General features: G+C 44.7%; 1 protein-coding gene across 1 annotated transcript in view; it reads left to right on the forward strand.

The window, feature by feature from the left end:
* Nucleotides 1-18,042, forward strand: part of LOC116836385 (butyrophilin subfamily 1 member A1-like) — a 24,024-nt gene continuing 5,982 nt past the window's right edge. Inside the window, 7 exon segments of the mRNA XM_032799949.2 lie at nucleotides 1-569; nucleotides 3,778-3,888; nucleotides 6,226-6,573; nucleotides 9,383-9,664; nucleotides 12,837-12,941; nucleotides 14,019-14,039; nucleotides 16,611-16,637. Coding sequence (XP_032655840.2) covers nucleotides 3,780-3,888; nucleotides 6,226-6,573; nucleotides 9,383-9,664; nucleotides 12,837-12,941; nucleotides 14,019-14,039; nucleotides 16,611-16,637 — 892 coding nt within the window. The 5' untranslated portion in view covers nucleotides 1-569; nucleotides 3,778-3,779.

Genomic DNA, 18,042 nt, shown 5'->3' on the forward strand with positions numbered 1-18,042 from the left:
CCCAGCCTCCCCAAAAGATGTCACGTGCCGCCCATGACCTTAACTCCCTGTTAACAAAGTTTGGTTTTCCTGCTAGTCAATTTTCTAAACCCACAGGAAAGGCAAGAAGAGGCTCTTAAAACTCATCCCTGGATTCAGATCACCTGAATGTTGAGTCTGCTGGTAGCGGCCCTTCCACCTCCGCAGCAGGACTGTGGCTGTTTCTTTAAGAAAAGACTCTAACTTCTCCCACGTGGCGATGGGGAGTGGGGTGTGTGAATTGATTGCAGCTGCAGATACAGCCCTGCATTGCTTTCGCTTTCCAGTTTTGGCAGGTGCCGCGGGAGGGAGAGCACGGTTATCAGTGTGGGACGCAAACACGGTTCTTTTCCAAAGTGCACGGAAAAGCGACGAGAAAACTCTCCTATAGCCAGAGTGAGCTGGCTGTAACTCTTTATAAAACCCTTTTAGAGCCAGAGTTAGCTGTTCAGTTTGATAGTTACTGAACTAGTCACTTACAAGCTAGCACAAGCGGATTGAGAGCTGGTCACGCCCTGAAGCCTGTGAAACATCCTGGAAGGACAAATCAAGTAGGTTAACAACTTCAAAATGACTTTTTATAACAGTAGTTTTCTCTGGTTCATGGATCCCTGGTGGCCTGCAGACTATATCTAAGGGATTCACAAAAGGTTGTCATTACCATAGAACAGTTGTTTTCAACCTGTGGACCACTCGGGTGTGTGTGCTGACTACATCTAGGATTTCCAAAGGGGTCCACAGTGAAAATGAAAAATTGAAAACTGCTGCTTACGAAAGCTTATGCTGAAATAAATTTGTTAGTCTCTAAAGTGCCACAAGTACTCCTGTTTTTTTTGCGGATACAGACTAACACGGCTGCTTCTCTGAAAACTGCTTATTGTGTGAGCAGATTGTTAACATGAAGATTAAAGAATCATGAGTCATTGGTTTTGCTTATTGTGTGAACGCTAACATTACACGTATCTTCAAAATGATTTATATTCAAAATACATTTCAGATTATTTTTCTAGCTCAAGATTTGTACAGCAGGTTGAACTAGTCATTTATTTCTTTTGTGATTGTGTTTGATACAAAGCAACAAAGAGTCCTGTGGCACCTTATAGACTAACAAATGTATTGGAGCATAAGCTTTCGTGGGTGAATACCCCTCTGATACTTGTTTTATACAAGAACACTAAGCCCGATCCTGTTCTCAGTCACATCAGAGGGAGATTTGTAACAAAATCGCTTCCTGTGTTTGTAATACAGGAAGAAACTTACTGCACCAAAATCCAACAGTCATCAGTCTAGTCTTCTGCCTGTTGTCATTACAGGTTTCTAAATCTGGCTGCAGGGCTGAATTCTTTTCAATCTGATGCTTCAAGGGGAAAAAAGTAGTTTATTTCCATAATCAGTCAAAACAGAAAATTGCCTCCTTTTCTCCTTCTGAAAACAGTGGGAATTAAGAATGGACCTAAAGTCAACCATATGTTGTTTCTGAATAGGGATTTCATGATATAATTAAAAAAAGAGGCAAATGTATATGTTGTGTGACAGAGGATCTCCTGTGTGAAAAGCCATTGGAGGAGAGAGTTCATGAGCAAATCCATAGGAGTAAAGCCAGTTAAAAAATATTGAATGATAGTTGTGAAATTGTATTTGTAAATTATTTTTGTTTCATTCAAAATATTGTATGGATTTTTCCATTTTTAATCAAATATGATTGAAACAAATGATTTTGTTTTCAGTTTTTCTCCCTCCCCGCCCCCCCAATTTTCTTTTTCCTTTCCTTGTGGGCCCTGGACCATCCTATGGGGGGCGCTATACAGGATATGGGGAGAAAGATGGTTGTGACAAATGGAGAGGTTGCGTGCAATTCATCCACTGCAGATTTGTGGGACAGCATTACAAAATTAAGGTGACCATAGGTGCTGACTATCTGGGTGCTCCGGGGCTGGAGCACTCACGGAAAAAAATTGGTGGGTGCTTGGCTGCTGGTGGGTGCTAATCTCCCCTCCATTCTCCCCTGTCGTCTGCCCCAGCTGATCAACTCCTCCCCCTCCATCCCAGCACCTCCTGCCTGCCTTGGAACAGCTGTTCAGAGGCATGCAGGAGGCACTAGGAGAGGGGAAGGGGCTTGCTCAGGGAAGGGGGTGGAAAGAGGAGGGGGAGAGGTGGGATGGAGGAGGGAAGAGGTGGGGTGGGGCTTTGGGGAAAGGGGTGGATTGGGGGCAGGGCCTGGGGCTGAGCGGGCTTTGAGCACCCCCAGGGAAAATTAGAAGCCAGCGCCTGTGCTTTGGATAGCTCTGAGCCATGGCAAAAAGAAAAGGAAAAAATCTTGTCATCGTCAAATACAAATGTATGGGTGACCATACATCCTGCTTTGGCTGGGACATTCCCTTTTTTGAGCCCCGGGATGGCCATCCTGACTTTTTTTTCAAAAGTGGGGTGGAGGGTGGAGGAATGTGCCAGGGGGGCAAGCAGAGATGCCAGCCCCACACAGTGGGGGAGACAGGGTGGGGAGGGAGACAGCATTCCAGCATGTGTAGGGGCAGGCAAGGTTCCAGCAACCAGCAGCAGCCTCACGTAGGGGGTTGGAGTGGACCCTGGTGAGTGACTGGGAGTGTTTCATTTTTCCCTTTGGGAAATATGGTCACCCTACAAATATAACAAATCTGGTGTTTAAAATGGGGGAAATTCTTGGCCTAGATTTCATTAACATATTTGTCTCCAGATCTACCCTACTCTTAATTTTTTTTTTTAAGCTAATCTTTTTGTGAGCATGCATTGATGGAAGTGTAGGCGACAGCAATGGATTGATAACAGAGAGTTAGTTTCAGCTTTAATATGGGTGTTGTCACTCCATAATATCAAAATTAATTTACTTAACAGTATATAACTGTAGCAGGGTGGTCCCTTGCTCCTGCCCTGAAGGGGTGAAAACAGCCCAGGAGAGGGCTGGGGGAAGAAGCCTGGGCTGATTGGGGCATGGCCACAGCTGAACCTGCTTTCCCCAATCAGGCCCAGCTGGCCCCATACAAGGCTGTGAGCCAGAAGCCCAAACAGTCTCCCTCTGCCTGTAGAGGGAGAAGGGCCTGGCTGCAGTGGAGCTAGAGACAAAGTATGTGAGTGGAGCAGGGCTGGGGAAAGGCAGAGGAGCTGGGGAGCTCCAGCCTAGAAAGCCCCAGGCTGCGGCCTAGCATTGGGCTACCAGGTACTGGGGGTTGCAGGGGGCAGCCCAGGGGTAGGCCGAGGCAGCAGGTCCAAACCCTCCTTGCCAGTGGTGAGTGGCTGATGCTGCAGTCTGCCCCAGGGCATGGGGCTAGACAATGACTGCCAGTAGCCTTATACTTAGGCGAAGTGGGAATAGCAGGTGGGGGTTCCCTGGGGAGGGGAGACCCAAGACTGAAGGGTTACTATAAGGGGGCAGCACCCCAGGTAAAAGGGCACTGGGTCCAGGGAGGGACACAGGGGGCCAGAGGACAGGCGGATCACCAGCCTGCAGAGAGCGCTCCGGAGCTGGAATGAACTAATTCCCGGAAGTCACCAGCAGGAGGCGCCACAGGGGTGAGTCCACACATCTACAATAACACATCCTAATTGTAATCTTCTACCCCTCAACCATGAGAATCTGGGTTGCTTTGATTGCTATGGCCAGTAGGGCCTTGATCCAAAGACTGTTGAAGTCAATTGGAGGTCTTCTCATTTGGATTGGGTCCTAGATGTTGTCTTTTTGTTTTATCTTACCCCCCCCCCCCAACTCCTGTTGCACAACTCAAGCTATGGCAAAGATGAAAATTTCATCATTCGGCTGCAGCTCCAGACCCAGCTCCATTCAGATGAGTTTGATCGTTTTCCCCATTATTTGTCACATCCAGAAGCTGGAATCAGGTAGGAATTCCATACAGTGGTTACTTAGTCACTGTGATTTGTAAAATGTGCCTGTTCCATTCTTTAGTTGCAGATACACAAACTAAAGCAAATATCGAACTGGATCAATAAATAATAATAATTAATACTCTCCTGATTTTCTGTCAGGTCTAAGAACTCCATCGTTCATGCCATCTTTAACCCATTCATATTCTCTTTCATTTGCTCCCATCTCAAAATGTATGGAGATCAGACAGGCCTATCAACATGACCAGAAGGTCAAGAGAGTTGTCCTTTTATTGGCCAAGGATGGCTGTGAGTGCTATAATGCAGTTGCTTTCAACCTTTCCAGATTATTGTACCCCTCTCAGGAGTCTGCTTTTTCTGGAGTACCCCAAAGTTTCACCTCACTTTAAAACTAGTTGCTTACAAAATCAGACATAAAAATACAGAAGTGTCATGGCAACACTATTACTGAAAAATTACTGATTTTCTCATATTTTACCATATAATTATAAAATAAATCAATTGGAATATAAATACTGTACTTCCTTTTCAGAGTATAGTAAATAGAGCAGTATAAACAAGTCATCAAACTAAAATTTCATGCAGATGTACTGACTCGGCTAGTGGTTTTTATGTAGCCTTTGTAAAACTCTCTGGTATCACCTGAGGACAGAGGCGGTCTGCAAGGGAGCATGGTCCCAAACATTCTCATTTAAAAAAAAAAAAAACTAACTCCCAAACAAAACAATTCCTTGAATTTCGTTCACAAATATATTGGTTACTGGAGCAGAACACAGAGCTCCGGAGTGAGGGGCTCCCTCTGAGGAGCACAGCAAAGCAAACAGGATGCCCCAGTCTGCCCAAGCTGGAGTTTCCATGTGGTTTGCAGAGGTACTTCATGTATAGAGTAAGCTTGAGGAGGCAGAAGCAACTGAGGGCTCGTCTACACTGTGTGTGTGTGGGGGGGGGGGGGGGATCCATCTAAGATACTGCGCCTTCAGCTACGCTAATCACATAGCTGAAGTTGCGTATCTTAGATCGATTTACCTCGGGTCCTCACAGCATTGAATAGTCGTCCACGGCTCCCCCTTTGACTCCGCTACCACCGCTTGCTCTTGTGGAGTTCCAGAGTCAACGGGGAGCGCGTTTGGGGATCGATCAATCTATCTCATCTAGATGCGATAGATTGATCCCTAAGAAATCGATCGCTACCCGCCGATACGACGTGTAGTCTGGATGTATCCTTAGAGTCTACAAACATCCAATGTGAGCACCTAAAGTGAATGGAGTCTGGAACCTGAATCACAGTCTTAGACCTTGTCTACATTATGGGGTTAAATCGATCTTAGTTACGCAGCTCCAACGATGTGAATAACATAGCTGGAGTTGACGTACCTTAGGTCAACTTACTGCAGTGTCTACAGCGAGCTGAGTCGACATGAGAGACTCTCCCGTTGACTTACCTTACGCTTCTCATTCTGGTAAAATACCATTGTCAACGGGAGAGCGATCTGTGGTCAATTTAACAGGTCTTCACTAGACCCACTAAACCGATCCCTGGCGCTGGAGCGGCAATCCCCGATAAGTGTAGACATGCCCTTAGTGAAGAGAACTGATACAATCCTTGAAATTTCCTCCAGTCACTTTGCCCAATTTACCGTGCCTGGTCCTATCTGATGCACAGATCATTCTGCACTATGCGGTAGTCTAAACGAGGGGAAAGAGGACATATAAAGAGATCAGTAATTAAAGAAGTGACATCCTGACCTTCTTCCTGTCTTCCCTGGGTCCTAAGACCTACCTGTTATTTTATTCTTTTCCTCTCTTCTGATGTCACCTGAGCAGGCAGAATGAGGCAGCAGTCCTATGGATCAAGTAGTATGGGAAATCTCCAATTAAAAACTATCAATATTAGAGAAGGGTGAAAAATGCATTTTCAGTTTGGCTGATTGCTTTTGATTGCTGTACTCTGCAACCTCAATAATACAGAGAGAAAAGGTGAGTGAGGTAATATTTCTTTTTTTATTGGAGCAACTTAGTGAGAGAGACAAGCTTTCAAGCTACACAGAACTCTTCAAGTCTGTGTAGCTTGAAAGCTTGTCTCTCTCACCAATGGAATTTGGTCCAATAAAAGCTATCGCCTCCCCCGCCTTACTTGTCTGATATCCTGCGACCATCATGGCTACGACAACTCTGCAGACAACCTCAATTATGTTATTTTAATGTAGTTTCTCTGTGCGTGTAATAGAAAACGTGTAATATAAACTACTGAATGTCTTATTTTGGAAATGATTGTTAGATTGTTATATTCTTTCTGAGTTTATTTCCTTTGTGTTCTGATACATTTCACAGCCCAGTTCGCAGTGGTGGTCCCCGATCATTCGGTCACTGCTATCGTGGGTGAGGAATTTGTTTTACCCTGTCACCTGTCCCCCAGGATGAACGCTGAGAACATGGAGGTGAAATGGTTACGACCTCATCTCTCGTCAGTTGTGCATCTATACCGTGAGGGCAAGGATCAGAATGAGTCTCAGACCCTAGAATATCAGGGAAGGACAGAGTTTTTGAAAGATGGCCTCTCCACTGGGAGTGTCGACTTGAAAATACACAATATCAGACCCTCTGATGAAGGATTGTACAGATGCTTCATTCGATCAAGTACCTTTTATGGAGGAGCCCTGCTGGAACTGAAGGTAGCAGGTCAGTGGTTGTGTTGGTGGTGTCTTCCCAAACATGTCAGTAGTTTATTTGGTATTGCCTTCTGAGATGGCAGTTTGTTTTGAGTCTATTTTTGTTTCTTTGTTGTTTGTATATCAGTGCTAAAGATGGTCCAAAAATTTCCCATGATTCTCCCCATCCACCCCAATCTGAGGGAAATGACTATTTTTGTCATAATGGATATTTCTATGGGGAATGCTGATTTACAAAGACATTTTTGAGAGATTTCACTGACAAACTGAAAAACAAACAAAAATTTTTTTTAATGGCTGGCTGGGTAAGAAGTTCAGTAAAACTTTCAAAACACAAACAAAAAAATCCTTTAAAAATTAAAAATTCCATTGGTGAGAGAGACAAGCTTTCAAGCTACACAGACTTGAAGAGTTCTGTGTAGCTTGAAAGCTTGTCTCTCTCACTAAGTTGCTCCAATAAAAAAAGAAATATTACCTCACTCACCTTTTCTCTCTATATTATTGAGGTTGCAGAGTACAGCAATCAAAAGCAATCAGCCAAACTGAAAATGCATTTTTCACCCTTCTCTAATATTGATAGTTTTTAATTGGAGATTTCCCATACTACTTGATCCACAGGACTGCTGCCTCATTCTGCCTGCTCAGGTGACATCAGAAGAGAGGAAAAGAATAAAATAACAGGTAGGTCTTAGGACCCAGGGAAGACAGGAAGAAGGTCAGGATGTCACTTCTTTAATTACTGATCTCTTTATATGTCCTCTTTGTCAAAATATGTTGTAGGGAGAAAAATCACTTTTCAAACTGCTCCAGTCAGTACCAAGAATTCCCCCTTAACTCCTGGACTTTTTTCCTAACAGCAGCAGCCCTGGTGCTTTGAGCTGTGCTAACAGCTGGGAGTTTTCAGCATCTGTCTCTCTCTACATGAGAGAGAGAAAGGGTTACAACCATGGGCAGTGCGTAATGGAAGCTGGGTGATGGTAAGCCTCCCCAAACCTCGCGGCACGGGTCTGGGGAGGCAGTGGAAGATTATTGCATGGGTCCATGGGACCTGTGCCCAGCAGCCGCGGACAATTTGAGGCCCCTGGAAAAATCTCCCCCTACCATGGCCCTAGGGCTGGTCACACCAGGAGCACAGAGCTTTTCCAGTCTTGGGGCTGCAACGGAGATAGGGGTGTGTGGAAAGGAGCAAGTGGGGGTAGGGCCTTGGGGGGAGGGGGAGGCAGAGTGGGGATGGAATGGGGGCGGGGCCATGGGTGAGGCAGCAGGCAGAAGAGGCCGAATGGTAGAAGGGCTCCCAGCTTGGAGCTCCTGCCAGCCAGGGTCGAGAGCTTTGCTGTAGTCCTGGTCAGGGTTGAGAGCTCGGCCAAAATAGAAACTACCAGGGACTGTGTGTCATATTGGAAAGGTGGAACCCACATTTCTGATTTAAGATACAGGCACAACTCTTGCCTGTAATTCCTTATCTTTCTCCCGGATCAACCAGCCCCATGTCAGCCTTTCCTTCACTCAGCCAGTCAGTCCACTGTTAAAGTTCCAACCACTACCAGAAAGTGAGAGAGAGAGAGACAGCCACATTGTCATTTGGTGTGTGTGGGGTGGGGCGGGGGGGGGGGAGTTATACAGGTGAACGTCAAAAGCAAGCTAGTGCCACAGGAATCGGTGGTGTCTTGCAATCATCCTCAGTACTGGTACGTGTGCAGTAAAGCAGGAGGAATGAATGCTACAGCTATGTAACAGACTCGCCTCTTCTCTTGATCACACACAGAGGGGTATGCATAACATACACTGACCCTTGAGCAACACCAACATGAGGATCTTGCACAAGTGTACACCCCTCGCTATACACACACTCACAAAACAACCTCTGAGGAAGAAACTATGCCTTGCTCCATTCTCTGAATGCATGTTCTGGTCCAGACAGGCATCTGGAAGAAAATTCCTGAACAGGGTTTTGCCCTTTAAAAACCACTCTTTCCTACAAAGATACATCTAAGGACTGAAAGGTCAAGAGCTCTCTGTTCTCAGCTGTAAGCCACAAAGAAAAGGATGGTCTCGAAAGCACACACATCTCAAGCCGTACGGGATTAAGGATCGGCCTAGAGATCAAGCAACAAGTGGACATCACACTGGAAGATGGATTGGGAAAAACAAAAAACATTTTTTTTTCTCTTACTCTTTTCCAAAACTCGCTGTTCAAGAACCTCCCTCTTTCACTCATGTAATAATGAAACACATAATTTTGTGAGTAGAGCTTAGTTGAGATTTATTGTTGCCTTTTGCCAAGTGAGATCAGATTTTCAGGATTGTTGCTGAGATGAAGCGGAAATCGGTGACACCAAGTCGAGTATGTTCTTAGTGTAACTCATCTATTTGCAAAAAAAACCTCATGGCTTGTAATCAAAAGCAGGAATTGTCAGAGATCAGGCATGCAATTCACCACCACGGGCGCCTCCGCCAGGTATCTTTGCCCTGTATCAGTCCCTCTTACCGCTGCTTCTCCCCAGAAAGAGACGCAAGCGACAGATCTGGTAATGACTGCTTAACTCTCAGAGGACCTCAGTCCCTGCAGCTTTTGCTGTACTCTGATGACAGGACAAAGGGGACTGAGTTTTCTCACTCCATATCTCTTAGGATCCTAATGGCAATCCATTACACTATAATGAAGTTAGTAAGTCCCAATCAGTTTTTCTTTTTAATATGTTCACATGATTTACTGTGATCACTGGGAATCCACTGATGGCTTAAAATTTTATCTTTTAGGAGGAATATGTATCTAAATTGGCATGCTGAAATAAGAGATGTATCCCATTCTCCTCCAGGTTTGGGCTCTGATCCCCACCTCTCTGTTGAGAGTTACCAGGATGGAGGGATCCGAGTGGTGTGCCAATCGGCTGGGTGGTACCCAGAGCCCGAAGTGCTGTGGCGAGATCTGGGCGGGCAACATTTGCCTTCAGTCTCTGAAACAACATTCCGAAGGGATAACGGCCTGTTTGAAATGCAATCGGCTTTCCTGATCACAGAACGTTCAAACCAGAACTTGTCATGTTGTATCAGGAACACATTTCTCAACCAAGAGAGAGAATCAACAATTTCCATAGCAGGTCAGTTGCAATCAAAGCCGCATGCTAACCATCAACGTATATACACAACTGGTTAACTAAAAAGGGTAGGTTAGAGAGGTGGCTAAAAAACTAACCTAAGACATAAACCAGTGGCTCGCAGCCTTTCGAAGCTATTGCGCCCCTTTCAGGATGCTGATTTGTCTTATGTACCCAAAGTTTCACCTCACTTAAAAACAACTTGCTTACAAAATCAGACATAAAAACACTAAACTGTCACAGACACTAATATTGAAAAATAGCTTCCTTTCTCATTTTTACCATGTAATTATGAAATAAATTGATTAGAATACAAATTGTGTACTACACACTGAAGTGTAAGTACAATGAGCAGTATAAACAAGTCATTATCTGTCTGAAATTTTAGTTTGTGCTGAGTTCACTAGTGCTTTTCATGTAGCCCACTGTAAAACTAGGCAACTATCCAGATGAGTTGATGTACCCCCTGGAAAACCTCTGCATACCCCCAGGGATACACTTACCCCTGGTTGAGAACCACTGATTTAAACAATCTGGGTTCAAATTCCATTTTGATTAGTAATGTTTTGGTTAAACCCTGTAATTATTCTGTATTTTAATCTCCATCTGTAAATTAGGGACAATCAGCCTTCCTTTTCCCCACCCTGTCTGTTTTACTCATTTGGACTGTGAACTTTGTATGGGGCTCTCTTACTGTGTTTACAGTGACTAGCACAATGGAATCTCTAGGCACCTATGTAATATAAACACAAAGTGAATATTGAGTCTCTATACCAAATAAAACTACATTAATAAACAAAACAAACAGCAACGCTGAACACTTAAATGTTCCCTAATATGTATCCTAAAAGTATGTAGCTGGAAGGGAAGTTACAGAGTGGCACAAAGGAAAATTGTCCTCTAACTTTGCCATTCTGTAATTTTTCCAAAGGTTGAGATGTTTTGAAAAGCTAGCATGGAAAAAAGAAAATGGGGAGGGGAGGGGGGGAAATCCTTGGACATTTTACCATACCTAGTGGCAAAAAGTTGGAGAAAAAGAGGTGAAGAAAGAGAACTGGAATTTTCAGAAAAAATATTTTGTGAAAAATTTGGGAGCTGTGACCAAAAAAAGTTGCATTTTCAACTCTGGGAAATGGAAATAACGTTAACATTTTGAAAATGTCTCTAAAATTACTTTTGCCATTTTTCAGCAGTACTGTCATTAGCTCGCTCTGTTACAGACCTCACTGGGGCAGAGTCACCAGTCAGTTATAAATGGACCCCAACTTTGGATCCTACGTGCTTCCAAGCCATCTGGGTCTGGGTAGAGTCCATCCAGGTACCCGTTCTAGTTGGGAGTCAAGTCACATCCCTAGGTGTAGCCATTTTGCCTGACACCCATCCTTGGGACTCAACAATCCCAGAACCCGAGGCCTCCAAACCAACTGAGGCCTCTGCAGTCACTTTCACACCTTCCCCTAGAGTTCCACCTAGCTGCGGGGACTGTAGTTTATAGTCTAACCACCCATTAGGAACCATGTGGCAAGGGAAGCAAGAAACACAGGTTTTGCACAGAAGTTTAACCACAGTGGCTTTTACTCTCAAAGGATAAGAGTTACCAATCTTCAGGAAAAACAACAAAAGACCTATATTCCGTTGCCAAAGTCTATGTTCACCCTACCTGTGAGTTCTAGGCCTGTGTGAGGCAGATAGGTCTCATCTGCCCACTGCTTCCTGCAGCCTTGCTGTTGTTTGGCAATATTCAGCTGTTGCAAGGGTGAAAGAGAGAGGCTGTGGTTAGAGCAGATCCTGTTCTAAAATAATGTTTCCCTTCATCACGTGAGCAGCTGCAGAACTTCAGATCTAGTCCCTGGAAAACCACTTTCCCTTCAGCCAGGCTCCTCTTTACAGCCGATCCATTGTTCAGGGGATAAGTCCCCTTGATTGAAAGGCAATCAGAGTTCATGATGCTTGAGGGCTATCTCAAGTCATTGGTGTCCCTCAGCTAGTGTCCAGAACAGGAGGTTTCAAACTTTTTTCTTATTTGTGGGCCCCTAAAAATTTTCTAATGGAGGTGCGGACCCCTTTGGAAATCTTAGACTTAGTGGGGGTCTGCGGACCACAGGTTGAAAACCACCTGGGGTATCTCAACCCATATGGAGGTTACAGTACAAAAGGTAAAGGTTATGTGAAAGTTGCAAAGTGTCATTCACCAAACAAAAAGAGTTTACAATTTGCCCCAGGCAGATCCCCAGTCTCTCTCAGGCTCCACTGTCCAAACATTGTCAAGGTTTTTGTAGGCATGCTAGAATGCTACCTCTAAACATGGAAGTGTTAATGTTAAAGCCTAACAAGGATATTTTAAGGGGCAGATTCACTGGAACAGGGATCCTCTTTAGCAGAATTAAGGGAGGGAAAAAACCCATGAAGGAAACTGCTTCAGAGAAATCGGTTCCTGTTTAAAGGCTGGATACTCAAGAGTCTGTAGAAGTTATTAAAAGGTCATTTTATTGTTGCTTTTCAGTGGGAGCTTGATGGCTAAATCAGTTAGGCCCCTTTGAAAATCCCATCATATGAACACAAATGTGTTTTTGTTTGTGTTTGTTTTTTTTAAGTTAGAAACTCAGGAAATTTGCCTTGTTTAAATCATTTATAAAGGGAATGTTTATATACTGTGTGACCAAGATTTCTGGGCAGGGATTCATTTGGCTATGGGATGATTTGAAAAGTTTAAAAAAACTCTTCACTTCTGCTATTCATTGTTTACCCCCACGTTGGCCACATGACAACTAAAATTATTAAACAGCATAACAGCAATTAACGAATAATATACTTCATCTCCAAATGTGCAGATGACTGGAGATTCATTCAAGTCATAACAGTAATATTGGCCTTGCAAATATGTTTTCTTAATGACTGGTCGATATTATTCAATGTTCAGGAGCATTTAAAATATTATATATCACCCAATAAACAGCAGTGGATCAAGCCAGGCCCATTTACTCAGACATTTACCTCTCTTAGATCTCTGTTGATTGGAACCATTTTGAAAACCAGTTTCTGATTTTTCTGTGCAATCAGCCAGGGACATATATGCAAGCTCTTCTCACACAGACTCTGCTATGGATGTAATTAAATCGGGTGACTTTTGCCTTGGCTTCCCAAGTAAGGAAATCCTCGGCTTTTTATTTTTCAGATTCTTTTTTCCCCAAAGTCTCCCTGTGGATGGTCTTTCTGTGCGTGAGCTTGGTGGTTTTGTTTGTTTCCATTGGCCTGGGCCTCTGTCTCTATAAAGTAAAAGGTAAAACATTACCCAATGAAATACAGGGTAATGGGAAAGAAGAAAACATTGGTGATCTTAGAGAGCTTAGATCAATTCTGTGTTCCACCACAGCCTCCTTGGGTGACCTTGGGGCAGTAATTCAGGTGCCAGGCTTCATATTATATGAAGCACAGCTCCCTCATCTGTAAAATGGACATATTTGTACCTCACTTTGGGGTGTGGTCAAATCCTGGGGAAATGGGGAGGGGCCTGAGTACCATGGATAGCATTCTCTCCATAGTTAAGATGCATCTCAGTTTCCATTTTAAATCCCTGAAGCCCCAGGACACTCATTAGGGTCTTTTCATCTCTGATGAGACTGTTTTGGTTGTCGGGAGGCTGGGGAACCTCTACTGCTTCATCTGGGGTTCAAGAGCTGGTTTAGGCTGGGGGAGAGATCCCTGAGAAGCCTATTCAATCCAATAGGGAAGCATCCAAAGACTCATGAGGTAAGTGGGCTTTTCTCCCAGGGATCCCCTACGTGGGGCTCAAGCAAGGGGCTAAGAAGAGAAGGAAGGTCCAGGGGATGATTAGGTTGCAGAGGGAGAAGTCAAGAGAAGTACGAACACTCCTTCCTTCTCCACTGACCTACTGCCTGCGGTAGGAAGAGAGGAAGTTTCCTGCCTGAAACAGGAGGAGGCGGCTCATTTGATGGAGAAAGCAGAGACATGCTAATGCTTCTTCTCTGCCTTCTCCTCCCCTGCCCTTGAGCTGCTCCTGTGTGCATCCCTCCCAAAACAAGACCTCATTTCCCACCTGCTGCTGGCAGCCCAGAGTGAGCCATTGGTCTCTGGAGTGGGGGCATATGAAAGTGTGTTTCTTCTTGGTGGATATACGTGATGGTGTTAGGGGCTGAGGAGGAACGTGGAATTCCCTTACAATCCCAAACTCTGTTCACGCAGTGTTTTAAGGGAATTCCTCATTCCTGTGCATGGCTTTAACAGTGTGGTGAGGCATGGATATATTTTGCCAATGAAAAACACACTCCGTTAGCTGTGGAGAAGGAAAAGTAATACACAAGGATCAATAATGTATCTCTTTTGGTTTCCTTTTCAGAGAAACTTGTAGCGGAACTTAGTAAGTCACATTCTCCCTCTCCATCAATTAATATCTTTTGTGCAAATATGGATCCATATAATGGTTTTTGTTTGTTGGTTTTGTGGGGGGGAGTTATTTAGGATTTTTGCTGCTGTTTTGTTTAGTGTGGGATAATATGAAGCATGAAAAAATTCACACCAGAAGTAGTTTTAAAAAGTCTTGTCTTTGGATAAAAGTGACATGTTAGCCTCAATGTGAGTATTTATTAATGTCACGTAATAAAGGCATCAGGTAAAACATGTAAGAGAAAAGGAACAGCTGAGCCCTTTCAACTTTGTACTGAGGACATGAAGACACATGGTTGTTTCTGTGGCTCAAGAGTGGGATTTTCACATGTGCTTAAGTATTTAAATCCAGACTAGGTATTGCTCTAAAAGATATGTTCTAGCTCATATGGATGTTATGGGCTTGACACAAGAATAACTAGGTGAAATTATTTGGCCTGTGTAATGCACGTCAGACTAGCTGATCATGTTGGTTTTTTTTCTGGCCCTAAAACCTATGAATAAGGAATACGAATTCCCATGATTTTCAGTGGGGTTTCTGCTCCTAATTTACTTAGGTCAGAAATGGGCAAATTACGGCCTGCGGGCTAGATGTGGCCCGCGGGACCCTCCTGCCCAGCCCTTGAGCTCCTGGTGCAGGAAGCTAGCCTCCAGCCCCTCTCCTGCTGTCTCCCCTCCCCCTGCAGCCTCAGCTCACCCCACTGCTGGCGCAGTGCTCTGGGAGGTGGGGCTTTGAGCTCCTGGGGCAGCACAGCTGCAGAGCCTGGCCTGACTCAGTCTCTGTGCTATGTGGTGTGGGCTGGCTCCAACCAGCTAGCGCAGCTGTAGTGCTGCCAGCCACTGGTGCTCCAGGCAGTGCGGTAAGGGAGCAGGGGGGGTTGGATAGAGGGCAGGGGAGTTCAGGGTGGTGGTCAGAGGGTGGGGAACAAGGGGTTTGAATGGGGGAAAGGGTCCCATGGGGGCAGTCAGGAAGGAGAGAGAGGGTTGGATGGGGTGATGGAGGGCAGTCAGGGGCAGGGGTTTTGGAGGCGGCCTAAGAACAGGAAGAAGGGGTGGTTAGATGAGGCAGGGGTTCCGGGGGAGGCAGTCAGGAAGGAGGGGGGGTTGGATGGGGTGATGGAGGGCAGTCAGGGGCAGGGGTTTTGGAGGCGGCCTAAGAACAGGAAGAAGGGGTGGTTAGATGAGGCAGGGGTTCCGGGGGAGGCAGTCAGGAAGGAGGGGGGGTTGGATGGGGTGGCAGGGGATCCAGGAGCTGTCAGGGGACAGGGAACGTGGGGGTTGGATGGGGCAGGAGTCCTGGGGGCGCTGCCATGGGGGCAAGAAGCAGGAGGTTGGATGGGGGGCAGGGGCAAGGCCATGCCTGACTGTTCAGGGAGGCACAGCCTCCCCTATCTGGCCCTCCACACAATTTTGGAAATCAGATGCGACCCTGAGGCCAAAAAGTTTGCCCGCCCCTGGCTTAGATGCATTTGAAAATCCCAACCCCAAAGAAATAATGCATGAGAAATTTATTCAAATAGGAAAATTGGTAATTTTATTTTCCAGTACTGCTATAAATCTTTTAGATCAACAATTAAGGATCTAATGCTACTTCCCCTCACTCTAACTAGACTGTCATCGCTATTTCTAATGCAATTTTAGTGCATCAGTCAGCAAACTGTGATAATACACCTCTACCTCGATATAATGCTGTCTTCAGGAGCCAAAAAATCTTACCGCGTTATATCGAACTTGCTTTGATCCATCGGCGTGTGCAGTTCCCCTCCCCACCACAGAGCACTGCTTTACTGTGTGATATCCAAATTAGTGTTATATCATGTCGTGTTATATTTGGGTAGAGGTGTAATTTATAATATTTATTTATATAGTTAATGGGAATTCCGATAATGAAACCAATCTGTTTAAATGTGGAAAATTATGGGTTCAAGAAAATTAACACTTCCTAGAGGGTGGTGGTGGTCCTGCCAAAACTTTTAGATTTTTCCACTGGAAAATCAAAATGAACCATTTTGTTTTGGGTTGGGTCTGGGTCTACATTAACCTGTGCCGTTGCAGTACTCTGTGGGATTTTTAGTTCAGGAGACTAATGTAGCACATGGGGGAGAATGTGGACATCTGCCATGATGCACTGTGGTCTTTCCTCTAGCTGATCCTGGGGACATGAGGCACCTGAACTACAACTCCCATGAGCCACTGCAGTAGCCCAATCAGACATAAATCAATATCAAACGCACCCGGCACACAATGTTTCATCTCAGGTGAAAATGCTTTGTTTTGGTTCAGGAATGTCAGGATGGTCTGTTCTGCAAAAAGTTTTGATATTCCAATATTTCAACTTTGTTTTTGTCCTGAGTTGGGGCCAATAAGTTGGAACTTCTCGTAGGATGGAAATTCCATTTTAAAACCAGCTCTACTATTTATATTATGGTAAATATTCAGGAGCACTCATTTTCCCTCCAGTGTATCATTTTCTGCAATATTTAATCCTATTGGTATAGTATCTGTTCAGTCAGTTTCTCATCTCTGATTATGTGGTTGGTTTCAGGATGGAGAAAAGTCCTCACACACCCAGGTAAGTAAAGTGAATATATTACCATCGTTCAAATCCCATCATTCAGGAGAAAATGTTGCCCCTTTTCCTTGTATGTGTGAATGGAGCAGGGCAGGACACACTGTATTTCACAGGACCCCATGAGGACAGACAAGTTTGTAGCTGAGTCCAATCAGAACACAGTATATCTAGACGTTACAGCAGCTCTTCTTTCTGCTGCCTTCTTGCATGCGCACTACCAGTGAGAGCCCTGCAGCAGGACTGGGATCCCACTGGACCCGCTGCCATAATTACAGAAGCAGGTAAAATGGTCTTTGTTGCAGGCAGGGTTGGATGGGCAAAAAACCTCAGCCTGCGATAATGTGCGGAAAAATGCTAAATCTCTCACCAGTTTCTCCTCAACAGAATTTCAGCAATGGAAAGCAAGTTTTTTTTCCAGATAAAGATTTTAATACTTAAATTTAAACAAGGCATAGAAAGAGATTGATGTCTATTATAGCCAGACTTCAAATGTTTTTTACATGGTTTGAACAAGATTATTCTTTTAGTGGTAAAAATTGTCTGAAGTCCATTTACACCCACCCACCCCTGGACTCTCGCTAGAATGTGTGTCTATATAACACAAATTCTCATATGACGTGGTTGTGGCCATAGATCCCAAATTTCATTACTTTACTTGCAATTTATTTTAAGGCGGTCCCCACGTTAACACAGTACCACGCATGGATCCCAAATCCTGCTTTCTTGTGAAGGTCCAGTGTATATAATATACTAACTGACTGGTGTTATTTGGGGGGCATTAGTAGCACAGGGGAATCTGTTTCTCTTGAGGGACTTACAGGATCTAAGGTTTTTTTGCAGTGGGAGGGGATAACAATGCGGGAGCAGGTGGGAGTGGGTATCCCGGGGAGGGACAGAATTAAAAAAAATAGTCCCAGGCAGGGCTCTACTACCAGCTTCAGTTCTATCTCTGAGTCCTCCCTAATCTATCTGTGTAGCCAGTGGAGTTCGTATCTCCCCAGGCAATACTGCAGGACCAAGTTTGGTTCTGTTGTTGCTGCTATTCATGGCTTCTCCGGACTCTTCCTCCCTCCCTGCCTGAGAGAGGACTCATTTGGAATGAAGCCGTGGTCTGTGGCAGGGGAGTTGCATTGAACGATGGGCTTGTTCCCAGATATCTTCCCCTGTTGGAATACTAAACTTGATAGGTTGAAACAGGGGAAAGAGGTTCTGGGGAGATAGGGGGAGACTTTTATATAAAACACACACACACACACACACACCCCCATTCATGGACGAGACGAGAACCTGGAATTGATGGAATGCTACTACAACAGTAGACCTAATGAGAGGGGATATATGAAACGTATGAGGGGACTATGGATGGACAAAAGACCTACATCCACACTTACTGAGAAACAGCTAG

Source organism: Chelonoidis abingdonii, chromosome 12 (genome assembly GCF_003597395.2).
Source record: "Chelonoidis abingdonii isolate Lonesome George chromosome 12, CheloAbing_2.0, whole genome shotgun sequence".
NCBI classification, from domain to species: domain Eukaryota; kingdom Metazoa; phylum Chordata; order Testudines; family Testudinidae; genus Chelonoidis; species Chelonoidis abingdonii.